The sequence below is a fragment of the Lacerta agilis genome, chromosome Z (genome assembly GCF_009819535.1).
Source record: "Lacerta agilis isolate rLacAgi1 chromosome Z, rLacAgi1.pri, whole genome shotgun sequence".
Taxonomy (NCBI): domain Eukaryota; kingdom Metazoa; phylum Chordata; class Lepidosauria; order Squamata; family Lacertidae; genus Lacerta; species Lacerta agilis.
In genome coordinates, this window is record NC_046331.1 from 30,355,339 (window position 1) to 30,381,910 (window position 26,572).

Below are 26,572 nucleotides of genomic sequence, written 5' to 3' on the forward strand. Positions count from 1 at the left end.
CTTGGGTCCTGCTTGTGGGATTCACACCTGGTTGGCCACTGTGAGAACAGGATGCTTGACTAAATGGGCCACTGTCCTGACCCACCAGGCCCTTCTTTCATTCTTAAGGTCCCAAACAAGATTTCCTCTGCCTGCCTTGAGACACCTAAGTTTTCTGACCCATTTCTTCAAAGCTCCTTTACTAGAAATAAGTCCTCTGGAATTCAATGGGAAGATACTGCCAAGAAAATATAAATTGAAGCAGTTTGTGTACTAATTAAAAAATAAAATAAAATGAAGAACTTGAAAGAGACTTCCTGCAACAGACCAAAAGCCTATATAATCCTCCATCCTGTTCTCAGTAGTAGCCAGCCAGATGCCTGAGGGGAAACCTGCAAGCAGGATCTGAATGCAACAGCACTCCCCTCACTTGTGATTTCCAGCATTTGGTATTTAGAGGCCTACTGGCTCTGACAGTGGAGGAAGAACCTAACCATTGTGACTAGTTGCCCTTGATAAGATAAATTCATGCAAAATGGGACCAATTCTTTCTTAAAGCCATCCGAAGTTGGTAGCTTTTAGTATCATTTAAATGCCCTGTTGTATATGTAAGTAAGGTGGTTAAATGATACATTTTAATACACTTAAACTGGGGGCAATTTTAAATCAGCTTTGATGGGGAAAGCTCCATGTTTGCATGGAGAAGGTGCCCGGTCCAGCCTCTGGCATTTCCTGTATCAGCATGGGAAACTGCCACTTAGAATAGCAGCTTTAGTCTAGATCAGGTATCTCCAGCCTTTTCAGGCCGAGGGCCCACCTTCAACCCAAATTTGCATTTGGGGACCCATTTCTTAATTTTTTACCATATATTTGCATGGTGGTAATGCTCCTGTTGTGACCCACCTTGGAAAACGCCGCAATTCACTAGTGGGTCCTAACCCACCAGTTGAAGACCAGTGATCTGGATGGACTGATCATCTGACTTTGTATAAGACAGTATTCAACCAGATCCATGCACAATGCAAGGATTTGGTCTTGTATCTGTAGTACTCAATGATATCTTCATTCAAGTAAAGTCTGTTTCCCCTCCCCAGTTTAAAATAAAATGGTTTCCAGCTATCCTGATTTAATTAATCTCTGATATAGGAATCAGCCATTGGATAGTCTTGCAAAGCATTCTTTGCACAAAAAAGCAGTTATTGTGTAATGGCTCAGAGACTGAACTACAATCCAGATGCTTAATCAGCCTCAGCCCCTTCGCTCAACTGATGTGTAAAGAGAATGACTGACTTTGCAGAGTTGTTGCAGTAAGATTCTGCATACTAAGTTCTTTGAATGTTCCAATTATGTTTCAATATACTAATACTAAATATTATTCAACATACATGTCATTACTTCTTTGGTTGTACCCTGTCTATGGTCCTTTAAAAATGCTTCTATTTTGGAGTCAATGTATGAAAGTTTCATACTGGTAACCACCAAAAAAGCTGAGGATCATCTGATTTCTGAACTTTTTTTGCCTCTATGGCAAGTGTGGCAAACATAGTGCCATCGAGATATTTTAAGATAACAACTCCCATCACCCTTGCCCATTATCATGCTGTCTGGGAATTTGAAGTCCATAACATCTGGATGACATCACATTCAATTCTAATCCAACCTAGACAGATGCCAATGGTCAGGGATGCTGGGAGTTGTAGAACCATGTTGGGCTACCCTTGCTATAGGTAAACAAATTATTGCCTGCAGATTAGTTGATCCTCAGCTATAGAGAGAGAAGTTATGTGGGATGGGGAAGAGTTCAGGGGAAGAGTTCAAGGGATTTATTATTATTACTATTATTATTATTAAATCTCATTCATGGGGACAGAGAAACAGCAATTTGATGTATTTAATCTCACTTCTGTAGCAGGCATTGTTTGATCTACAGTCATTTTTCTTTTCTTTTTTTAACTGTTTTTTTCTGCATTTATGTTTAGTTTTTTTGAATGGTACAAGTTTTTATAAACGTTTGCGTGAAGCAAGAAGAGGAGAGATGGCATCTACAAGTAATGCATTTGTTTCTTTTATGATACTCTGGTGTTGACTCTGTAGTTCTTTCTAGAAGAAGGATCTAAATGCAAATATTACTCCTGCCTTTCTGAAATTATCTGAAAGAGAACTGCAAGCCTTTGGAGTGTGATTAGGGGAATGGAGGGGGCAGACCGGACCAAAAAAGTTGATGAGCTACTGTGTTTTGAGTGAAATCTGTAGCCTTTTACACATGTGGCATTCATTGCCAACTTTATATAAGGTTTTACTGTCACTAGTTCAGTGGCAGGGAATCTCCCCTTTTACTTGCCACCCAGTCAACACCCAGTGCTCCATAAATGGCAGGATTTCTACTCCAACGGCTGCATTCTCTTCATGCTTCAAACAGTAATCTTATACTGTACTGTATGATTCCTGCATTCCTTTGATCTTGTGTGTATTGTCTGTGATCAAATCTGATTTTCTACACTGCTGATCACACCTTATTTGACAGAGCTAAGAATGACTTTTCCAGAGTATGGGGTGGGGAAGAAGAGGGAAGCTTTTGCTAGCTTGATTCTGCTCTTTATCTCAAAGCTCTTGAGTTTTGCCCTGCCGTATGACTGAAACTGCGGCTCAGAGTAAGTTGTGGAGAAAGCAGACCATGTGGGCAAACTCTTCTGCTTTCACCATCTTGCCTTTTATTTCTTAAGCTGCCAGTTGCATCTGTGGCTTTATTGTCCAGAATTTGCTTTTCATGTGTGGTGCAAGTTCTCTAGTTCCCTCAAATAAGGTGCTTCTGAGCAGAATGCGTTTGGGTGTACTGCTACTTTGCGGCTATTAGCAACACAGCAGGTTGGATAACAAAGGTTGAGAGAAGCTACTGTTAGGCCAACAGGTAACCATGCTTTCTCTTCTCTTGTTCCCTGAAACACAAGAACAAAAGATGAGCAAGAACAAAGATGATGCTCCCCATGAATTGGAGAGCCAGTTTATACTCAGACTGCCTCCGGTAAGAGACCCTTTGCAACAAATAGCTTCAAAGTGCTCTGTGTTTGCTTTCTGATTCTATTGCTGGAGGCATGAATATGGGTTGGTACAGTGGTACCTCTCCTTACGGATGTGATCCGTTCCGAGATGCTGTTCGCACCCTGAAAAGCCCGTAAGTAGAGCGCCGCTTCTGCGCGTGATGCGATAGAGCACTCCTGCGCATGCATGAAGTGCGCAGATCGCTCCTGCACATACACGAAGTGGTGAACCCGAAAGTACCGTACTTTTCGCTCCATAGGGCACACCGGACCATAGGGCGCACCTCGTTTTTAGAGGAGGAAACAAGAAATGGTTTTCCTCCTGTAAAAGCCCTGTTTTTTTGAGGATCAGCTAAAAGTTTTGCAGCTTTTTTTGCAAAGGGAAAAGCTCTGGTTTTTTGAGGATCAGCTAAAAGTTTTGCAGCTTTTTTTTGCAAAGGGGGGGAAAGCAAAGCTCCTTTTGCAAAGGGGGAAAAGCAAAGAGGAAAAGCCCCGTTTTTATGGGGTTTAACTCACATTTCTGCAGCTTCTTAAGGAAAGGGAGCCTTTTCTACAGTTTCCAGACAGATAATCTAATCAGCCAGTCACATGTCGCTGGGGAAACGTCTGCAGCACATTCAACAAAGGAGGGCGGGGCTGAAAGGGAGCCGGGGACTCTTATCTCTCTCCCGATCTCTTGCTGATCAGCTGCTGAGTGGGGTCCTTTCAACACCCCCTTTTCTCTTTGTAAAATAAAAAGCATGATCCTCTTTTGGCCCCTGGGCAATTCAGCTCCAGGGACCACCACTCGCTCCATAAGACGCACAGACATTTCCGCTTACTTTTTAGGAGGAAAAAGGTGCGTCTTATGGAGCGAAAAATACGGTAAACACTTCCGGGTTTGCCGTGTTCGTAACCTGAAAAAATGCAACGTGAAGCAAACGCAACTTGAGGTATGACTCTATTGTAAACTCTGCCTTTTCAGGAACATGCTTCTACTGTGCGGAGGGCAGTCCAGTCTGGAAGTGTCAACTTGAAGGACAGGCTCACCATAGAATTGCATGGTAAGAGGACCAGGTCAATGAGTTCTTCATTCTTGGGAGTTTTATCCAGTGCTAGTCCTGCTCAAAGTAGACCCACTGAAATGAATGGACTTGGCTAACTTAGGCCCATTAATTTCAGTGAGTCTAGTCCGAGTAAAACTTAATCGGCTAGAACACTTGGCTTTTGTGGTTACACGTTTATTATCTTAAGCTATTCATCAGGTCCTGTAGTTTGGAACGCCCAATCATTAGGAAGCTATTGGGTGGGGCTACATGAAATTTCTGGGGAGGAAGAGGGATTGTTCTGCCACTGATGCCTCTACACTCTCTAAAAGCTGTGGAAAAGTTGAATTAAAGTGTTTTCTGTAAATGGGGGTAGTACAACTGGTCTTTTCCCCTATCTATACACCAGGAAGATAATATATCTACTCCACGTTCCCACCTGTAATGTTGGTTTCCACATGCATGAATATCACTTGATTTGATTGGCTGTTCAGTAGATTACTTTTGTGTTTGAGTTTACATGAGGGTTATTTTAATGATAGCCCATTCACAGTTGCAAGTTATCACTGAATGTTGCAGTAATCAAAGTTCTGCACAGTAAGCCAGTATTATTTTTTTGTTATAAAGGAAAACATGATTGAAATGTATAGGTGTCCTCGAACTTATGTGTGATCGACTCATGCGTGACTGCATATATGTGTGGCACTGGGAAATAAATAATTCAATCCAAACCCGGAAATGGCAGGAGGGAGCTGGACAATCCTCGTGGCTCACAAGGAGACCCTCTATGGAGCCTGAAGACAATGCCAGTGAGGGCAGAGGAAGCCCCAAAGAGACCGGAAGCACAGTGGGGCTTTGTTCTGGCTGCTCAGGCTCCTTGTCTAACAGCCGACATGCGGGGTAGCTCAGGGGGAGCAGCAGCCTCTAGCCGACCCCAGAATGTCAATTCTAGTTGTGCATATTTTTGGATACAGTATTTTTGGTATGAGAGGGAGTTTAGAGGGTGCTCCACACTTTGTATAAATTGTATAATTTCACTTATTTGAGCGGAGACCTGGAAGCAACCCCTTTGTTAGTGTGAGGATGCCTGTATAAAATGATGCAGACACAGAGAAGTTTTTCTCACTCTCGTAGAATTTGGCATCCAGTGGAGCCAAATGTTGAGAGGACAGACAAAAGGAACAATTTCTTCACATAATTTATAGTTAATAGTTTATACAGTGGTACCTCGCAAGACGAATGCCTCGCTAGACGAAAAACTCGCTAGACGAAAGGCATTTGCTAACGAAAGGGTGACTTGCAAGACAAATTTTCCTATGGCCGCGACTCACAAAACGAAAACGTTTTGTGGTCCCCCCCGTAAAACCGCGTTTCCTCCGACCGTGCTTCGCAAGATCAAATTTCCGCTACACGACAACACTCGCGGAACGAATTGATTTCGTCTTGCGAGGCACCACTGTAGTTACTGTGTACAGTGGTACCTCTAGTTATGAACTTAATTCGTTCCAGAGGTCCGTTCTTAACCTGAAACTGTTCTTAACTAGAGGCGTGCTTTCGCTAATGGGGCCTCTTGCTGCCACTGCACCGGCGGCACAGGATTTCTTTTTTCATCCTGGGGCAAAGTTCTCAACTCGAGGTAACTCTTCCAGGTTAGCGGAGTTTGTAACCTGAAGCGTTTGTAACCTGAGGCGTTTGTAACTGTAATTCGCTACCCCAAGATGTAGTGATGGCCACCAACTAGGATGACTTTAAAAGGGAATTGGACAAATTCATGGCTACTGGTGGCTGCTAGTTCTGAAGGCTACATTGCCTCCGGTATCAGAAGCAGTATGCCTCTGAATACCAGTTGATGAAGAACACAAGCAGGAGATTATTTCACTCATGTCCTCTGGGCGACCATTGAGGCAGATAGGAAACTAGGCTAGATATCCCTTTGGTCTGATCCAGCAGGGCTCTTATGAAGTAGCATACATGCATACATGTTAAATATGCCAGAACCGTGTTCTGAATTGCTAATAAGATACCATGAATCTTCAAGTGCAACCCTACTTTTCTCTCTGCAGCAGATGGCCGCCATGGGATTGTGCGAGTAGATCGGGTCCCATTAGCCTCCAGGCTGGTGGACTTGCCTTGTATCACAGAGAGTTTAAAAACCATCGATAAGAAGACTTTTTATAAGACAGCAGATATTTGCCAAGTAAGTATTGTCTCATGGTCTGGATATCAGACTTTCTCTGCCCCTCTGTGTCTTGTACACAGTCTCAATTTTGCCCCCACTCTCATTTCCATGCTAGAAGCACTGGATGTTCCACAATGTAAAACATTTACACCCAATTTTGAGTGTGAGAAATTCATTACAGGTGGCTGTTCCCCTGAAGGAAGAAAATTGAATGGTCTTAGAGATACTTTTGCCAAATACTGTTGGTGACAAAGTGGTTGGTTGTCTCCTCTTCTCAGTAGTGGTGTAGTGGTTAAGAGCGGTAGACTCGTAATCTGGTGAACCGGGTTCGCATCTCCGCTCTTCGACATGCAGCTACTGGGTGACCTTGGGCTAGTCACACTTCTTTGAAGTCTCTCAGCCCCACTCACCTCACAGAGTGTTTGTTGTGGGGGAGGAAGGGAAAGGAGAATGTTAGCCACTTTGAGATTCCTTCGGGTAGTGATAAAGCGGGATATCAAATCCAAACTCTTCTCAGTGCTTTCATTTCTAACCAGTGATGGCTTCAGATTTTGGTCAGCCATCACAATGATCTCGATCGGGCCCTTATCTCCATGAGTTCAAGAATTCAAATACCAAAATAATAGGAAGGTACAAATATTAAACAAAACCTACCCTGTTTCTCCTAAAATAAGACATAGCCATAAAATAAGCCATAGCAGGATTTCTATGCATTTGCGAAATATAAGCCGTTCCCCAAAAATAAGCCATACCCCGAAAATAAGCCATAGTGACGTGGTACCTCCCATTAAAACAGCCTGGGGAGGCGTGGCTATGCAGCGTACCGATGCGACACGGTTAAAATAAGACATCCCCTGAAAATAAGCCATACTGTGTTTTTTTGAGCAAAATAAAATATAAGACGGTGTCTTATTTTAGGAGAAACACGGTATACCATACTGAAACTTCAGTTGGCTACCTCCATAGCCATAAATAAGAATAATGTGCAAAACTGTGTGATAATAAAGTTTAATATTACCAGCGTAATAGTAATATGAATGTTATTAGAGCCTTCAGGTACCCAACAGTGTGAATCCCTGACATCGACCTTGCATATAACAGTTGCCTCTCTTTGTGGGGATTCAGATGCTTGTTTGCACTGTGGATGGTGAACTATACCCTACTCAGGAAGAGCCAGCTCCGGCGACTACTGATGTTAAAACTCCTTCAAGTACCGATGTCAAAGCCAATAAGAAGAAAGACAAAGACAGAGAGAAGAAGTTCCTCTGGAATCATGGCAGTGAGTAGAATAACTATATTTCACTTCACCTTCCTTACTTGACGTTGTGCCCGCTTCCCACTCTACCTCCAGAAAAGTCCCTTCCACTGATCCTCAAGGAGCTGGAGTATTGTTTGCCAATACAATACGACCAAGATTCACCCTCACTCATCTCTTTGGTTTCTTCCAAATCCGGGAGCTGCCATTGGCTGTTCTCGTCTTTGCTGCCTAGCTCACTGATCAAGGAGAGATCCATTTTCCCTTAGTAAGTCACAATGCCCTTCAGCTCTCCCTTTTGCCCCATGTAATTAATTTGCTGTGATGTTCCAGTTACTCTCCCACTGAAGAATGTGAGGAAGAGGCGGTTCAGGAAGACAGCTAAGAAGAAGGTGAGTTGCATCTCCTTGTTTGGTGTTAGTTTTGAATCGTTGCTCACACATGCTGTGGCAGAAAGCCAACCACAGTGCAAACTGAAGCTGCCTAAAAGTTACACCAAATCAGATAAATGTTCACCAGTCTGGCATGATTTCATCACTACATTGACAAGAAAGACAGCAACAGAGGGTCACCAGCACAGTTGTATCTCCATCTAGAACTCTCAATGAATGCATATTTGACAGCTTGCCATAGTTAATTAAGCCCATAAGAAGGACATGAGCTCAATAGCCCGTTTTCATTTATGATTCCTAGCAACTGGTATTCAGAAGCAGATATGTGTCTGGTACTGGAGGTAATATATAGCCTTCATGAGTAGTAGCCACAGTTTCAAAAGATGCACATTGCTTCCAACATTCTTATAGGGAAAATCCCACTATAGGTCATTCTGGTTTCTTAAAAAACAAACAAAACAAAAACAAAGAGAATTCACATGTCATTGACTGACAAAATGTAATAATCCAGTCAGCAGGAACAGGTTGACCAGACTGTTTTGTTGTTGCTGTTCTTCAAGTGGAATTCCCATTATTCACTGATTTATGTTTTTCAGTGTATAAAATAAGAGAGCATAGGATATTTTAAGGCAGCATCCCCCAACCCAGTTCCCTCCAGATGTTTTGAACTTGTACTCCCATCCTTGCCAGCCCAGGTAATCAATGGTCAGGGATGATGGGAGTTGCAAGAGAGTGGGGGGGGGCACTATGTTGGGGAAGGCTATGTGCTAATGTGTGCTACATGATCCTGAATATGCAGATCGAAAAACCGTAAGCAGTTCCTTTCTGGAACAGACCAAGGTCTGACTAATCCAGCATTCTTTGTGAGAATCTGAGTGATCATGAAGCACTAAGTGATGTGCCATGAATTGTCCTCCTCGGTCTGCTGGTAGCCCACAGCCTCCTTTTCACCCATCTCTATTTGAAGGCCTTTGGAGAAGAAGTTGTGACTTGCTTGGATTAATTGCAGGAATCTTACAGGATGGCTCAGGAATGCCTTTGAAAATGGAGGTAGAAAGGTTGCAGGTGTGTCTCTGGCATCTGGTAGGAATGACACTTTGGGCTGAGGCACAACCAACTTGTGGGTGCGTAATATTGTTTTTCTTTCTTTCTTCCTCTCTGGCCCAGTACATTGAGTCTCCAGATGTGGAAAAGGAAGTGAAGCGCCTGCTGAGCACAGACGCTGAAGCTGTCGGAGTCCGTATCCTTTCTTTCTAGTGTTTGCTTTTTATGTAGACCAGTTTGCCATCCTTGCCTGAATACACAAGTGCTGAACGTATGTTTGGGGGCAGAGGTATCCCACAATCTTGACCCCAGCAAGCACTGCATGCCTGTCCTCGCATGCATAGTGTGTCTCCTCCCATCCCCCACACTCGTGACTTTCTGCATGTTGCTCTGGTTAGGCCAGCTGATGGTGACTGTTGTTCTTTTTTGCATTTGTATGGATGCAAGTAGAATTCTGTGTATGGCAAAGACCCAGAGTGGAGGAGTCTGCTTGCATCTGACTGAATGTGAACAGACATATCCTGGCGGCATCTTTCTTGGGATTTATGGCACATACAAAGGCTAGTCCATTAGGGCACCTTGGGCACTGCCTTGCTAACTGCCCTCAGTCTGCCCTCAGCTGGCCACATCTGCTTGCCTTGCTATTTTCATCCAGTCTGAAAAGTGGAATGGCCTGTCAGCTTCCTCTTTCTCAGTCTCAGTATTGCGCTCGCAAAACTCAGCAAGGAGGAGGGTGGGAACAGAACTAGAGTTATTGGCTCCACCTATCCTTGTTTCTGGCTGTTCGTCTCCCTGCCTTCTGCCCCACTAGTTCCAGTGGGTACCAGCCACCACTGCATTGTACCCTACCTGTTCAGGAAAGCAGTGTGTGCAAAAATGAACAGGTGTAGACATCAATTAATGTGCTTTAGTGGAAAGCTGGAGAGTGTTTTCTAATCATCTAAAGAATATTGCTGTAGCATCAGTTTACCAGCACAGATTCCATTTTTCTAGAGGATGCCTCCCTATTGAACTGGTTTTTCCTTGACTCTTCTGTACCTGTTCTGAGGCTGGGAGGTCATTGCCGAAGATGAAACAAAAGACCCTGACAACCATGGTTCACTCACAAGCCTGGATATTTCTTCTCCTGGGATGTCTGGACACAAACCAAGCCATGGTTCTGCAGGTATTGTCAAACTTCATTAGCTCCCTAACTTAAAGGAAGAGCTGTAGATCATCTTATCTTGTATGCCAGAGTTTGAAGGTTCAGTCCCTGATATCTTAATAGATATTTTGTGGTTTTATATCTTGGTTTTATTCTGACCACCCTGAGACCCCTGGGTATAGGACCCCTGACAGTTAAGTCCAGTCGTGAACAACTCTGGGTTTGCGGCGCTCATCTCACCTTACTGGCCGAGGGAGCCGGCATTTGTCCGCAGACAGTTTTTCTGGGTCATGTGACCAGCATGACTAAGCCGCTTCTGGCAAAACCAGAGCAGCGCACGGAAACGCCGTTTACCATCCCGCCGGAGCTGAACCTATTTATCTACTTGCACTTCATGCTTTCAAACTGCTAGGTTGGCAAGAGCTGGGACCGAGAAATGGGAGCTCACCCTGTTGCGGGGATTCGAACCGCTGACCTTCCAATCGGCAAGCCAAGCTCAGTGGGTTAGACCACAGCACCACCCGTGTCGGTATATAAATTCAATTAATAATAATAATAATAATAGTAATAATAATAACCTCCAGTTAAAATGATTGGGAACCAAGTGATGAGAAAGACTCCCTTCTGCTTGAGTTCCTAGAGAGACACTGCCTTTCAAAGTGGACAGTCCTGAGGTAATTAGCAAATAATCTGACCTAGTATAAGGTAGTTGCCTGTATTCATATTCCAACTTGCTGATGCTTACATTTCTAGATGCTTTCATGTGAATGGCTAAGTACAAAATATATTGACAGAAGCTTTTGGATACAGTTTTCTGACCCAGTTGGGTAGAGAGGAATGTCACCTGGCCTGGCAAGGAAGCTGAAGGTCTTTAAATTAAAGCAGCGTCAAGGAGGCTATTTGTTACCATGCTAACCAAAAGGTTAGCAGCACTTTTCTAGGATAATTTTTAGTGTGCATATTCTAAAATATACCCTTCCCTTTTCCCTTGTTGCTTCAAAGCAATAGAACATGCTGAACTCCGGGAGATGTTTAAGGATGTCAGCAGTACCAGCAGTGATGAGGAGGAGAGGGATGACCTGAACATCATGGACACAGAAGAAGACTTAGCGAGGAGACTGCAGTGCAAGCTGAATGAATCAGATGGGCAACAGCAAGAAAATGAAGGGTCCAACCAGATAGGTATGATGCCTGAGGCCCCCAGGGAGGGAGGCTGTACAGTAGATGGGGTGGTCATCTTGAATCAGGACCTTATTCGGCTTGTGCCAGAATGTGCAGAGGAATGTTTGGCTTGTTTCTGGAAGTGCTAAGTTATCTGCTCTGTTTTCCAGCCATGGGAATCCAGAAGCAGATCGACAACCTGAAAGGCAAGTTGCAGGAGACTCAGGAGCGCAGAAAGCGCCAAGAAGATCTCATCATGAAAGTAGAGAACCTAGCCCTCAAGGTGAATCCAGCATCACCACCCCTTCTCTAGAACCTAGAGAAAGTCTAATAGACCGAGTTTGGCAGGTGTTTATAGCCAGTAGGCATCTCATTCAGCAGAGACAACATTCCCTATGGTGGTAGAGTATATGATTTGCAGAAAGTCTCAGGCTCGTTCCCTGAATATCCAGTTAAAAAATAAATTAGGTTGAAGTCGGTGAGAAAGACCTCTGCCTGGAGAACCACTGCCAGTCAGGGTAGACCAGGGATGGGCAATCTTTTCAGACCAAGTGTCACATTCCCAGATGGGCAGCCTTCTGGGGGATATGTGTTAGTGGTGAGTAGCACAATAAATGGCATATTTACTTTTGTGCAGTATACTTCCATCACTCTCTGTCTTCCATGCAAGCAGCTAGTAGGCAGTAGCAGAGTTCAAGGAAGCATTCCAGCCAGACAATAGCATGCAAGGGAGGTTGTGAAGTAGGGCTCCTTAGGGGTGTGGCTTGGGGAATTTCCCATGGGCCAAATGGAGCAGCCTGGAGGGTGATATTTATGCACCCCTGCAGTAGACAGTACTAAACTAGAATGTCAGCATTCTTCAGCCTTGGATCTCCAGGTATTGTTTGACTACAGTTCCCATAATCTCCACTTAAGTAATTGTCAGGGGTGATGGACGTTGTAGTCCATCAACATGGAGATCCATGGCTAAGGGAACACAGGACGATCAACAAACTGACCTCATGGAAAGCAGATTGGTCTTGGGGAGCAGGTCGATAATCCTAGTATATCAGGGCTCACTTCCTAGACAATAATTTGAGAAACCACCTGAATAGGTAACCAATTTTTAAGGAGAGTAATACAGCCCTGTGTTGTTTTCATCTTAACCTGTGGCTTGAGAAATTCCACACCCTTGGGTTATGAAGCAGCACAGCCTGTGGTTTTGCCGCAGTTGCCTTTCTTTGTGGTTGGTCTGTGTGGGAGGTCAGTGCAGGCCAAAGACCCAGCTGTGCACATGAAACACCCCCCCCCCCCAAAAAATAAAACCTATATGTGTTGTGTTCTTTTGTTGGAGAATTACAGCAGCAATAGCCACATTTCCTGCCCATCTTATTTTCCAGACCCGCCTCCAAGCTGTGCTGGATGAATTCAAACAGCAGGAAGAGCGAGAGAAGCAGCAGGTAAGGTGGTCAGTAAGGCTGACAAAAGGGGAAAGGGCAGTACAGCTAAACAAGCTGCATCGTAAATCCACAAGCAATGCTAAAGTCTTTCCCCCATTTGATAATGAACTATATTTTCCCAACTGTGAACTTGAAAAGCTTTTCATCATTTGAGAAAAATTATGCTGTGCTCTCTGGTAAGATACAGTGTGAAATGCTTGCCAGTAGCTGAACTGTCCGCAAGTGCTTTGTAGTGTGGCTTAAGAGCTCTTAACCAGCATGTTCTTAGTGCCTCCTTTGAAACTAACAGGAACGATACTTAGAGCCCATTCTAAGTTCATGAGAGGTCCATAACAGCAGTTGTACTTTATTGTGTGAATCAGGTTCTTTGGTTGGGTCCATTTCAAGTAACAATAACATATTTTGTCTCTCTACACTCTGTTTCTCTTCAGCTGGCCTCTCTTCAAGAACAGCTAGAAGCCCTTATGGAAAAGTGAGTCCGGCTTTGAAACATGAAACACCAAGCGGTACAGCTGTGATGCCAGCCGAAAAGCTCCAGAGCCTGCCTGCCTTGGGGGGGGTGCTTTTTAATTCACCACTGTTAGACGGATTTGGTCCCATGACTGGGAAGCAGATCCCTGTCAGTTTTTGATGTTTTATTGACCAAGGGACTTTTTTTTTTTTTGCAGATAATGGACCAGACGTGGACAGAAAATACCATCACTTGGGAAGACACTGGTTCCCTCGAGCACACACACATGGTCGATCTCCTGATGAAGATAGAAAAGTCTTGGTCCTTAAAATTTATTACAATTTGCTGGAAGCCACCCAGAGTGGCTGGGGCAACCCAGCCAGATGGGCTGCATAGAAATAATAATTGTTAAATAATTTTTTAAAAATAATGTAATTATTTACTTACTGCTGAGCCAGCATGCAACATTCTCATTATTATTATTATTTTTAAAAGCAGCTTATGCCCCTAGGTAGGGTGAAATTATTTCTTTCCTAGAAGAGAGTTGTTAGGGCACGGTGCAGAAGCAACTTGTGAGAAGGAAAACAGCACTGTTCCCATCCTTCATGTACTGGCATGCCTTGTCTGTAAGAGGTTTCCCTACAAAATAACAGCAAATAAAAATGTATGTGTGTTGATCTCATATTTTTTGTAATGTGGACAGTTTCCCCAAGATGGTTGGATACACACAAGCTAATCCCAGCTTTCTCCCTCCGGAGGAATAGCTTTTTAATTCTGAAGGCTAAACAATTTCAACACTCAATAGGTCCAGAAGGGGATGGTTATCCTCATCATCAAGTATTCTGCCCATTCCTGCTCATGTTCTGTCCCTTCACAACTTTGTACTGCATCATTCCATTTGTAGTCACAATCTAATCACTGTCTGCTATTTTAAAGAGAGAGAGAGAGTGTAATGTTCTGCCTCTAGACCTCAATGTAGGTTGTGTGTTTTTTAAAAACAAAATGAACCTGTGACTCCAGATGTTCAGCTCAGCTCCCCATAGCCAGTATGGTCAGTGGTCAGAGAAAATGGGAATTGTCGTCCAGTAACATCTGGAGGTCCACAGGTCATTCCACCTCTGTTATATAGATGCCATATAAAACAAATGAGAAAACTACTGCTAAACTTGAAAGCTAGCTGTCTCAATCTGTTAATTTTGTATAATTCCATTCGGATCAACCTGACTTCCTCCCACTGGAAGTTCGGACTCTGTCTTTGAAGTAAATTAATGTCCTTGAGTTGGGATGTCCTCTGGGTGGTACGACTTAAAGGATCAACTGAACAACCTGTGTCATCCCTGCCACTTGCAGCATGATGAACATAATGTATGTTTTATGTACTTTTTATGGGTTGTACTTAGATTGCATTGAAATCAGATTAGCTGTGACTTCCAGGTTTCATTGATTTCAGTGGTAGCTAAATGGGACTAACATGGAAATGACCCTGGGTATTGATGAAAAGTATGCATTAAATCTTGAAACGGGCTGCAACTAAAAGGCATCTAACAAGTGTAAAAAGAAGGTTTTCCAAATGTACCAAAAACATTCCTTACCTGGGTCACCATTTGATCTTTGATCTTACCTGGGAGGGAGGTTTATGGCCCAGCATTCTTTTGTAGAGGAAGCATTTTTCTACAGAGGGGCATTCACACTGTCTCAGCTAGCCCTAGGAAATTGCTAGCGTCTTCTAGAAGCATGCTGGGGGATTTCTCTGTTTACTAAACTAGCCTAATCTAATTTCATACCTACTAAGAAGGCAAATCCTGGATTAACCTGGTCTAGCAAGGAGGGGATCAGGAAGGCAGCTTCAGCGTGCTGTTTCCCCAGCACATTGGAGAAGGTGACAAGGACCGGGAAAATATCTCTGCCTCCAAAAGGGGTCTGTGCAGAGAAGAATTTCTTCTCAGTTCTCTAGAGTCGGTTGGACATTAGTACGATCAAAATTGATTGGGAGTAGAAGGTGAGTTGAAGTGGGTCTGTTACAGCAAGGCATTGTAAAACAATCTAAAGAGTTCTCCGGAAAAGAAGAAAAAGCCGCTAGCAGCTCTGCCATGGAGGAAACTTATCTACTTAACGTGGAAGGAGTCAAGAAAAAGATTTTACATGGTGGCTATGGTCCGTTGCCAGATTTCAAAGATGGAAGCAAGGTAAATGGCTACAAGCATAGAAACCGTTAGAAATGTGTAAATAGGATCATAGATAGGAAGATGTCTTACACCATGCCAACTCGTCTCCTCTAGCTCATGGTTGTCAATATACTGAGTTGCAATGGCTCTCCCAAGGTTTTGGACAGGAGGCTTTCAATCCCAGCTGGAGGTGCTGGGTACTTAAATAGGAACCTTTTGCTAAGCATTCACTCTGCCCCTGAGCTAGAGCTCTTCAGCAGCTATTGGCAATTATGGCTAAACTGAACCTCCATATTTGGAGGCAGTATACCCTGAATTTGAGTGGCTGGGCTCAGCAGCATGGAAGAACAATTGCTTTCATGTTCTGCTTATGGGCTTCCTGGATGCATGTTGCTGGCCACTGTTGGAAATGGGTGCTGGACTAGGTGGGCCTTTGACCTGATTCAGCAGGTAATTGATGCTTAGGTAATTAGGTAAAAAGATGGGCAGCAGAAGGGTTGACCTGGAACACTCCTGTTGATTTCTCTGCCTTCTGTCTCTTCTGACTACTGACTTTAGAAAGCTGTTTTTCAGTTACAGAGGTAAAGTACACAGTAATAAGGCAGTGAATCCTTTTCAGTTGTATAATATGCCTAACGTATAGAGCAGTGGAGGCTAAGCGCTGTGTCAGGTGCTAGCTCTATTCAGAGTAGACCCATTGAAATTAAATGACCTACTCTCAGTAGGACTAGCAGCCCTACATAAGTTGCTGTCCTACCTTTCAGTTATGTGCTTTCAGAATTATGATGCTCATCTGCTATTGGTTAAAGAACAATAATTCCCACATAGGAAGAGGAAACTGAGCAGGCTCCCATTCAATGGAGGGAGGCAAAAATTACGGTAATTGTCCCAGAACATTGTGGAAGTCAAAGCAAAGGTGGTTCTTAGATTTGAGCTGACTAGAGCTCTAACTATTATTAACTTTAGTTTGTCTTTGATCCAGATCACATTCCACTTCCAGACGCTAAAAGACGACTTTGAGAGAACTGTGATAGATGACAGCCGGGGCCCTGGCATCCCCATGGAGATTATTGTGGGGAAGATGTTCAAAATCGAGGTGTGGGAGACCCTTCTAACTTCCATGCGGATCGGCGAGGTGGCAGAGTTCTGGTGTGATGCTATTGTGAGTGTGCAATTGTGGCAGGCATACCCTGAACACATGAAATTGTCAAGTTTATGCCTACCCTAATTAGCAGAAAGTTGTTGGTATTTGCAGTTGACTATCAAGCATCTGGTACCCTTCAGATGCTGTTGAACTCCAACTCCCATCTTCTCCAGCTAGCATGGCCAGTGGCCAAGGAAAATGGGAGTTTTAGTCAATCAACATCTGGGGAACACCACAGTGGCTATCCTAAAATATGCTCACAACCTCCCATCATTTGACCCAGCTATCCAGATTCACTAAAATAGTTCCCCAGACTCCACCTTTTCAAAGTCTCTGGAACATAGGAAGCTCCCTTATACCGTGCAAAATTATTGGTCCATCTAACCCAATACGGTCTGCGTTTAACTGGCTACGTATCTCCAGGGTCTTGGGAACAAAATGGTTTTTTCCCATCACCAGCTACTTTATTATCTTAATTTGAAACCTAATCCTACCCTCAGCATGTAATGCAGGAACTCTACGACTGAACTACATGCCTCATCAATCAACCTTCCTTTTATCAAGTGCCTCTTGCGATAGATTTTGGAGTAAAGCAGTGATGGAAAATTGCAAAGGATTTTGGACTGGGGGGGGGGCTGTGGGTTCAAATACCTACAGTATTAACTTGCCTCTCGCCTTCAGGCCTTGGGCAAATTTCCGTTTCTTTCCAGGCCACCTGTTTACTGAACACACATCCTGATTTCTTTCCAGGGAGATTAAATAGCCAACATTGTCTAATGAACATTTGTTCTGACTTCTTTGTGGGGAGGTTAGACGCTGCTGCATCAAAGCGAGTGTTAATCCATCGCTTCCCATTGCATCTTACCCTCACTTTCCTGATTACAAAAAGTCTTTTTTTGGGGGGTGGGTGGGTGGGAATGCAGATCCTACACTAAGGGAATAATACCATCTTCCCTCTTGGACATCTGATTCCCCATGCAAGGTCCTGTATGCTCTCTGCACCAGTCTTATGGTTACCTCCTTCGCAATTTCAGCACACGGGAATGTACGCCTTGGTCTCCAAGGGCATGAGGAAAATTGCCGAGGGCAAGGACCCCCTGGAGGGCCAGAAGCATCGCTGTGGGATGGGCAACATGTTCGATTACCACACCACAGGCCACGCAGACCTGGATGAACTGCAGCAGACGCCACAGCCCCTTATTTTCATTATGGAGCTGTTCAAAGTGAGTGGGAGAATCAGAAGGAAACTACGGTTCCATTGTGTAACGTGCCGTTGCCACTATCTCATCAATGGATGATTATTTATGACCTTTATATTCCCCTTTCCTCCAAAGGAGGTTAATTGGTTTATCACCCCCCCCCCCATTTTATCCTCACAACACCCCTGTGTAGTAGCCCGGGAGACAGCAGCTGGCCAAGGACACTCTGTGAACATCACGGCTGCGTGGGGATTTGAGTCTCCCAGCCCACTGCTCCCCAGGCCTAACCCAGCATTCTGGCTACTGACATGGCAGTCAGTGCCAATGAGTACCAGTTTGTGCCCAGCTGTGTCAGATGCAGAAGCTTCTTGTGGATTCTACCATCGCAGTTGGAGGGAAGAAGCATTTCTGCCCAAATAACCCTCTCCCCTACCCCAAGGTCCTTGTACTTTGAAAACTAGCTCGTCAGAGAAAAGGGTTCAACTTACCTCATCCCTGATGTGTTGTTTTCCTATTGTCAGCCTGCCTATGCACAGCATACATTTTCAGAAACCTTGTCCTGGTGCTTCCACCATCTGCTGTGAACTGCAGCTCCCTCAGAAATCTTTGTACTGGGAGGTCCACGGGCAGATAATAGAGCTGTGCACATGCACTGGGTGCTGAGCCAATGGGGGTGCCGTCTCAAAGCTGGGTAAGCAAGGCTTTTGGGGAGGAGGGTGTGAAGCTCTGGCAGGACCCTAGAGTCCTCTCACCTCCTTTCCAAAGCCTAACTAGCACTTTCCCAGTTTTCAGCACCGAAAGGAGATAGGGGCAGAATGGGGGGATCTCCCACTTGCACGTGTCCTGGTACAGAACCCCTGTGTAAGTGGGGGTTCCCCTGTAATAACTGTGGTTTTCTATCCTATCTAGGTAGAGGATCCCTCTTCCTACAAGCGGGATACGTGGGCCATGAACAACGAGGAGAAGCTGCTGGCTGTGCCGAAGCTGCACACGGAGGGCAACCGACTGGTCCTTTCCAGGAAATTCAAGGAAGCGGCAGAGAAATACCAGGAAGCTGTCATCTGCTTGCGCAATATCCAGGCCAAGGTAAGAGTTGGGTGGAGATAAAATAAAAAATTAATTGATTTAAAATATGCTGGCTCTAAACAGGCTGCCTGTCTCCATATTTGACTGCCTGTAGAGTAGGACTTTCTGTTGTTACAATCTAAGGCAAGCGGAGTAGTCGCCCAGGACAGGGTCTTCTCAGTGATGTCCCCTTCAGCTATGAAATCCTCTCTCCAGAGAGGTCTGCTTGGTGTTTTTTTTTTTGTCATCTTCTTGGCACCAGGTAGACCATAGCAGCAACAACAACAACAACAAAATATCTCAGGCCTTTAAAAAAAATATATCCCAGGCCTTTTAAACAAAATTTTAGTTCTGATGATTGTTTCACATGGCTTTCAAGATCTTGCTGCCATTCAAATGTTTGGCTTTATTTAGATATTTTTTTATTTGCATTGTTCTTTTCTAAAAAACAGTTTTGCATTTCCTTCTCATATGAATTGTTCCTATGAATTTTTTTATTTAAAAATCAAAAGGTGGTATAAATATGCATAATCAGAGCCATGAAGCAAGGAGAAGAACCCGCCTCAGGCAGCGGAAGTGCAGGAGGCGGCGCTCTACCTGATCTACTACTTCCGCCACTGCTGGAGAGAGGGAAGCTTTGTGGCACATGGCGCTGCTCACCTTCCCTGCCCCTGGATAGAGGAGCTGTGTGTTAACACTTTGAGGAGCACCCCAGCTCCTGCCGAATTTGGTGGGAGCAGGGGCACGAAGGCGGGCAGAAGTTGTTGGACTCCAACTCCCATCAGCCCATGTCATAATAGCCCTGCGGTGCAAGATGGTGGTGGAATTTGTAGTGCAACATCCCCTGGAGGGCCAGAGGTTCTTCCATCACTACAATATATAATGAAGGTTTATGAATGTCCATTGTTGGACTATATTATTGGGCCACTTATTCCCCATGAAGGACTTAGCATGTCTGATGTCTTGCCACCCCTAAAGTTAAGCTGTATTTCACCTGGCCGGTGTCTAGATCACCTGGGGATCCATTTTTTAAGCTATTCTGAGCTCTCTGTGAGAAAGAGGTGGATGCAAATTAATCATTTTGTTAATTAGCTAGGTGTCCTCTTTTGCCATTAACGAACCTGTTGGCCTCCATGTCTCTGATGTATGCAGCCATGTCCCCACCCTGAACACTGGCTTCAATGCAGGGAGTCTCTATCTCTTAGTGGACTATTCCATGTCTCTGATGTATGCTGGTGATGGAACCTGGGACCCGCATGCAAAACCTGCAAAGCAGGTGCCTTTACCACTAAGCTACAACTCTTCTCCAAACTCACCATCTTGTTCTTTGCTGGGTTTCTCCACAGGAGAAGCCGTGGGATGAAGACTGGATGAAGCTGGAGAATCTCATTACACCTCTTGTGCTGAACTACTGCCAATGCCAGCTGGAGTTGGGGGAGTATTATGAGGTGCTGGAGCACACAACCGACCTCTTGCAGAAGAACAATGGTGAGTAGTACCTCCAGCTCACTACTTACAGAGCCCTTCTCTATCCTTTTCTGTATGTGCCAGGGTCCTACACTGCATGATCATAGGGGTGTGTTCCAGCATTCCTTCTGTTGCCCTGAGACTTCACATCTCACATCACATACAATTTTATTGGCCACCCCTGAAACAAGAATATATATAACTTATAAATCAAACTGAAAACCCTAAAGTTTGATTTATAAGTTATATATATTCTTGTTTAACTCGTCACATAGCTATTTAGGGTTCTCACCCCAAATTTGTTGGATTTGAGTTTAGTTCAGTTTGGGTTTATATCCTTATAGTATCTCCATCTCGTTTCAGGGATTGTCACGGCTGAGTTCTTTATACTTTTTTGTCCAAAAAGAGTAAAGCAAACATTTGATACTAGTTTAGACGCATCCAGTTGACATGCAATTACTGACGCACAGGTCCTTTTGGACCTGGAAGAAGGCAGAAGGTGGTGGAATGAGGGTGGAGTGGGGTGCACTTGTGCATGCCCTGCCAATGTGTACAGGGGCTGGGAACAGAACTCCTGTGCAAAATAGTCACTGTCTGTATCAACAGCCTGCTTTTACAGTCTTGAGGTCTAGATTTATCATTGTTATTATTATTAATCAAAGTTGGGATTTTGAGAACACGGTGTTCTATACTACTTACCAAATTATTCCTGCATCGTAATTGTGAAACCACAAGGTTCAGCACTGGTTCCAGTTTTTGGGGTGCTGTTGGGCAAGATGCCTTCGGTGGGGTCTCCTCCCTCCATGAGTCCATCCCTTCCTTCCCACGATCACAAGTGTCACATGATCAGCACAGCAACAAGGTTCCCTAGCAGGAGTGGGGAAGATTGGGCCTAGGGGCCAAATACAGCCAGATTCTTTGAAACTGAATGTAAAGTTAGCTGAAGTCCTCCTCCCAATGTGCAGCAGGAGGAGAGTGGGAGCATATGAGCCCATTGCTGGATTCCAACTCCAATTAGCACGTTTAATGGCCAGGGAAAATGGGAGTTGTGGCCAGCAGCATTTGCAACACCATAAGTTCTTTAGCCCCGGTTCAGCATTATGTGTGATCCTACCCCATTGTGTTTCAGTGAATAACTGAGGAGTAAACGTCAACAGTTGAGTTGGGTTTTATTGACCCATCGTCATCTGGCACTTTTACACAAAGTTACTGGTACCTCTGAGAGATTTAGGCTGTATACACACCATACATTTAAAGCACATACCCCTGCAAAGAATTCTTGTTAAGGATGCTGTTAATTTTAGCTCTGTGTTATAAGAATTTTAAAATGGTCTCAAACATAGAATATTCATAAATGTACACATATCTAAATATTTGAACCATGTGTCTGAAATATTACGGGAGAGTAATCCTGAAGCCATTTCAACTCTCCCAATGACTTCAGATATTCTTCTGCAGCAAGGGAGGCAAATGGAGAAAGCCTTCCCATTGTCTTTTTGCTTGAAAATCCTGCCTTCAGGGCGCATTTGTGTATGAATGGGGTGAGCCTGTGACCTGCATTCAGGAACTAAAGTATTAACAACCATCACAAAAGAATGGCCAGGCTGCCCAGGTAATACAATCAGTGACCATTATCAAGAATTCGGTCAGGCAGGATTTCTGCTGTAGACCGCCTCCTTCTGTGATGTATGTACAGTGGTACCCCGTGTTACGTACGCGATCCGTTCCTGGTCGCGGTACGTAACATGGGCGTGTGTATCATGAACGCACGAAAAAACAACCCCAAAACCCCGGAAGAAGCGCGATTTGAAGCACTTCCAGATTGCGGGCATTCACAACTCGAACGCCCGCAACACGGGAGGTGCGTAACCCGGGGTACCACTGTATGGTGTTTAGTGGTGGTGGTCTTGGGTTACAGGGTGGACATTTTCAAAAGTCTATATAAGGCCTTGGGCACTATTGTTCAAGGTTCTCCTCCCTCCTGCACGTGGTGAGTTTCAACAGTTCCATGAATAAAGATCAGGCTTACTAGCTGCTTTACTTCTCAATATACTCTGCTATTTTCTCCTACTGATAGGGCTCTATACGGGCTCCGGAATACCCCATAAGGGAAAGGGAGCAGTTTTTCTTATAACATCTGTAAGGGGTGAGCAACAATTTCCAGTATTCTTTGGTGGGAGGAACTGTGCTTTAAATGTATGTGGTGTACACAGTCATTGTGTAGCCCGAGTGGACTGACTTCAGTCTCATGTGGTCCACTCAGATGACAACATAAGAAACACCCTATCCTTACATGGCCCAGGAACGCAGAATACTGAGAGCGGTAGCTTTTAACAGATAACTCTATAATTTATTAGATTCATTTATGAGAGCTAGCAAACCAACTGACTTTGTTCTTTTGCTAGAAAATGTCAAGGCTTATTTCAAACGGGCTAAAGCCCACGCTGCTGTCTGGAATGAAAAGGAGGCCCGAACAGACTTTTTGAGGGTGGCCCACCTGGATCCATCGCTGACTGCCGCTGTGAGGAAAGAATTGAAGCTCTTGGGGGAGAGGATGAGGAAGAAGCACGTGGAAGACCGCAAGAAGTACAAAGATCTCTTCCAGCAGCCTCCTCCTAAAGGAGAAACCAAGGGGAGAGCAATGGAGGAGACAGAAAAGCTGTCAGATTCTAGCCTCAGCCCACAAACAGAGGAAAATATTCAAGAAACTCTTAAGCCTGAGAGAGGAAGAGAAGAAGGGAGATGGATGGGTGCAAAGACTGAAGAAACAGAGCAAGGGAACTTAGCAGAGAAAGACGAAGGACTCCTAATGAAGACAGGTGAAATGGACAAAGAGGACAGCACCCCTCAGAAAGTGAGGGAAGAGGAAATGGGAAATAATTATAAAGGAATGATGGAGAGCCATTCTGGAGATGACCTGACAGGCTGTGAAACCTCTGGATGCAAGGAACAGTTAGAGTTTGGGCAGTGGAAACTTGAAGAACAGAGGGGGGAAGTGGAAGAGGTTAGTTCTGGGGCTTGGGATCAAAACAGAGAAGTGGATTTTCCAGTGCTGCAGGAAAAGGACGCAGAAAGAAGAGCCGTCCCTGGGAGCCCTGGAAAGGAATTAGGGGGAGTTGCAGGAAACCATGTGAACAGCAGCATAGGGGAAGGGTTCATTAAAGGTCCTTGTGAGACTGGAGTGGGCATTGGAGCAGAGAACTTCACAAGAGAGATGGAAGGATATGAAGCAAGTTGTGGGAAACGAGAAGCCCCAACTGTTGAATTGTCAAGGGGACAGGGTGATAAGGGCTTTGGAGCAGAGGATCCCAAGGATGGGGTTATAGTGGAGAGCCCTCAGGAAAGTAGTGAAAAAGATGACTTCCAAATCCTTCAGGAAGGATCAAAGACAGAAGCAAGTGTGGCAACAGAACGGAGGGAAAAGGTCAGTTCTGACTGGGAAAACTGTGGTGGGCCAAGAAAGGAGAATTCTACTGGAGAGGAGGAGGAACCTAAAGAAGAAACAAAATTGGGAGAGAAAAGAAGAGAAGATAATGATCATTCCATTCCAGAAGAGGAGACACGTTGCTGTGAAGCAGGCCCAGAGCATTGTGAGGGAGAGGCAGACCCAGAAGACTTTAAAAGAGTGGCAACTGGTGAACATGTGAAAATAACATTAGATGTTAGGGCCAAGGAAGTGATAAGCCTCGAATCAGAGCATGCCAGAGAAGAGGGGGGTGGCCACAGAGAGGTAGCTGGATGTAGGGAGGAAGGAACTGAAGTTGGTGGCAGATCAAGGCTGTGCAAAGATGCACAAGGAGATGTGGCAGACCCAGAATGGTTCAAGGCAGAAATAAGCTTCAAAGCTGATGATCTGGAGATGGGAACGAGAGGGGAGGATTCCAAGACAGAGCAAGTAGATCTGCAAGTTAGGGGGGTAGAGCCAGAAGTGAAAACAGGCAGGGAAGCAGAACTGATTGTGGGGCAAGAATCTCTATGGGGCAATGGTGAGGTGTCGAGAAAGGAGGATGGAGATACAGAAGGTATTTCATTGGCCACCCACTGCAGAGGAGACAAAAGCGAAGTGCTGGAGTTGACTGGATCTGGAGCAGTGGGTGAGCTGAACATTTCTACCCTAAGACAACGAAACCTGATGAAAGAGGAAACCCAGTGAGGAGGCAGAGAGGTATGAAAAATAGTGGGTTGTAGAATCATTTGCTAAGGTCTACAGCAGCCCTTTCCAAACTGTGTGTCACGACATGTTAGTGTGTTGGCTGCAGCGTGCTCCCCCCAGGGCTGGGAAGTGGGTAGTTTAACCTCCAGTTTGCTAGTAAAACTGAATTACTGTGTCGCAAAATGATGCGTTTCTTTAAAAAAGTGTGTCACCAACATAAAAAGTTTGGAAAGCTCTGGTTTGTGGTGATATTGGGGAGCAGGGTCAGATTGAAAGTGTGCTATCTATTGATCTTTGATGTGGCTAGCTTATCTTGTTGAGAACAAGCAACTCAGGGTCTGGTGCAGTAATCAAAGGCTCAAGGAGGGAGCTGCCATTGCATCTGCACCTAAGAAAACAAGCATGCTTGCCCCTTCTTGGGTCTGCTGGTATTCTTTTCAGTTTCCTTCCTTAACTGAAGAATTGTCTGCAAAAAAGTACTATACAGAGTCATCTTGCCATCCTCATTCAGCCGCTGCACATGTACTCAGAAAATAAACTTCCTCTTTGCAACCATAGGCAAAGTCTAAAATTTCAGATGGAAGCTAGAGATGGGTTATGATTTCCATTCCCCTGCCCCAAAGATTCTTTGCCTGGTTTTTTTTAAAAAAATGTATTGTGCTATAGCTGTACAGTGCTAGAGAGCTCATTTATGAGGCATCCAATGAATAGAAATAAAGTTGAAGGTGTTTTGAGAAAGGGGTTGGTGCTCATGGTGGTGTTGATTATTCTTGCTGTTGCCCTGGCAAACAGGTTTTGTATTTGGTCAGAGAAGACAGGGAGGGTATTTGAAAATGCATGAAGACCTGACTGCAAGGTTAACGGGATCCTCAGCATCTGCAGGACACTGCTCCTCAGTGTCATCTGCTTATCCTCATCCCGTAAGTACAGTATATGGCATCTCCTAAAAGGTAAAGGGGGAAAGGGACCCCTGACCGTTAAGTCCAGTCGCGGACGACTCTGGGGTTGCGCACTCATCTTGCTCTATAGGCCGAGGGAGCCGGCGTTTGTCCGCAGACAGCTTCCGGGTCATGAGGCCAGCATGACTAAGCTGCTTCTGGCGAGCCAGAGCAGCGCCCGGAAATGCCATTCACCTTCCCGTCGGAGCGGTACCTATTTATCTACTTGCACTGGTGTGCTTTTGAACTGCTAGGTTGGCAGGAGCTGGGACTGTCACGGGGATTTGAACTGCCGACGTTTGATCGGCAAGCCCAAGGCTCAGTGGTTTAGACCACAGCGCCACCCGCGTCCCTGAATAGCATCTCCTAGATATAGCTTAAAAACTGCCATTTTAACTTTTCCACGGTGCCTTCTAGTGTAGCTAAAGCACTGAGGGAAATGTTGAAAGGGTGACGTTCCAGACAAAAGTTTTGGCGGTATTAATCTGCAGTGCAACAAGTGGAAGAAAACACAGGACAAATGGAAGTGTGGATATAGGCCCTAAATTTTTTTTTTTGGGGGGGGAATCTTTTAAAAGCATTTTTTTCAGGCCACATGCAAAGAAGGAACATAAAAAGAGAACTTTATGCTCTTCTCAAGAAAGGGAAAATTCCTCCAAAACAAAAAAATGAAGCAACACAGCACTTCAGATACAAATTTATTTTTTTTCCAAAAGCAGAAATGGAAAAGACTTGAGTGAAGACAGCACATTGTAACCAGTCATTATTAGTTCTGCTCCCTTTAGGGGAAAAACCCCTCATTGCTCACTGTGCTCCTTTCAATTGCTTCGACAGAGACAAACACCCACCCACACCCTAGTGACCAAGCTGCAGTCCTTCTGTGTGAAGAGCTAGGAAAGCGATGAGCAAAATTCCTGGGAGTAGGCAGCGGAGAGGAAATCTCTTGTTATTTGCAGTGGGAAGTTGCAACGCTAATGAACAGGGTTCTGGGTTCCCAAAGTTATTCAGAAAGTAGGATGGGGTGGCGGGGAGAACTAATACAGCATTGAAAGTGTGAGATTGAGGGATCCACCACATGCTACAGAGCAATTGTCCTTTTCAGGAATAATTGCCTCTCGCCATGTTAGTTTCTGTCTCTTATTGGCACACTGGAAAATAAATTATATATACTTCAAATGCAACACGAATTCTGCCAAGTGCAATAGGAGATTGTAATTCCTCTAATGCTAGGGGCAGAGGCACAAGACTTAAGGTTTTACTTTCTGATAAGTAAATTGGTTGGCTTAACGTGTAAATTAGCTGTGGTGATGGTTCATAAAATTTAAGAATAATGC

The 26,572-nt window shown here is 44.6% G+C and overlaps 2 protein-coding genes across 5 annotated transcripts; both read left to right on the plus strand.

The window, feature by feature from the left end:
- Positions 1-1,888: 1,888 nt before the first annotated feature.
- Positions 1,889-16,359, plus strand: TAF7L (TATA-box binding protein associated factor 7 like). 4 transcript variants are annotated; one of them, XM_033137110.1, is made up of 13 exons: positions 1,889-2,027; positions 2,928-3,001; positions 3,982-4,060; positions 6,109-6,239; positions 7,347-7,500; positions 7,810-7,868; positions 9,030-9,108; positions 9,961-10,077; positions 11,059-11,238; positions 11,388-11,500; positions 12,597-12,656; positions 13,088-13,128; positions 16,255-16,359. In XM_033137110.1, exons 1-13 carry the CDS (start codon positions 2,015-2,017, stop codon positions 16,277-16,279), a joined length of 1,125 nt encoding a protein of 374 aa, XP_032993001.1. In that variant the 5' UTR covers positions 1,889-2,014; the 3' UTR covers positions 16,280-16,359. The 4 variants fall into 4 exon arrangements, with proteins under 4 accessions (XP_032993001.1, XP_032993000.1, XP_032993002.1 ...); XM_033137109.1 differs by having other exon boundaries at positions 1,890-2,027; positions 6,106-6,239; XM_033137111.1 differs by having other exon boundaries at positions 1,891-2,027; positions 6,106-6,239; positions 9,036-9,108.
- On the plus strand, positions 16,267-24,331 carry LOC117039846. The gene is made up of 5 exons (XM_033137108.1): positions 16,267-16,434; positions 17,451-17,639; positions 18,525-18,701; positions 20,027-20,168; positions 22,553-24,331. The coding sequence occupies exons 1-5, from the start codon at positions 16,333-16,335 to the stop codon at positions 24,298-24,300; spliced, it is 2,358 nt and encodes a 785-aa protein (XP_032992999.1). The 5' UTR covers positions 16,267-16,332; the 3' UTR covers positions 24,301-24,331.
- The last annotated feature ends 2,241 nt before the right edge of the window (positions 24,332-26,572 follow it).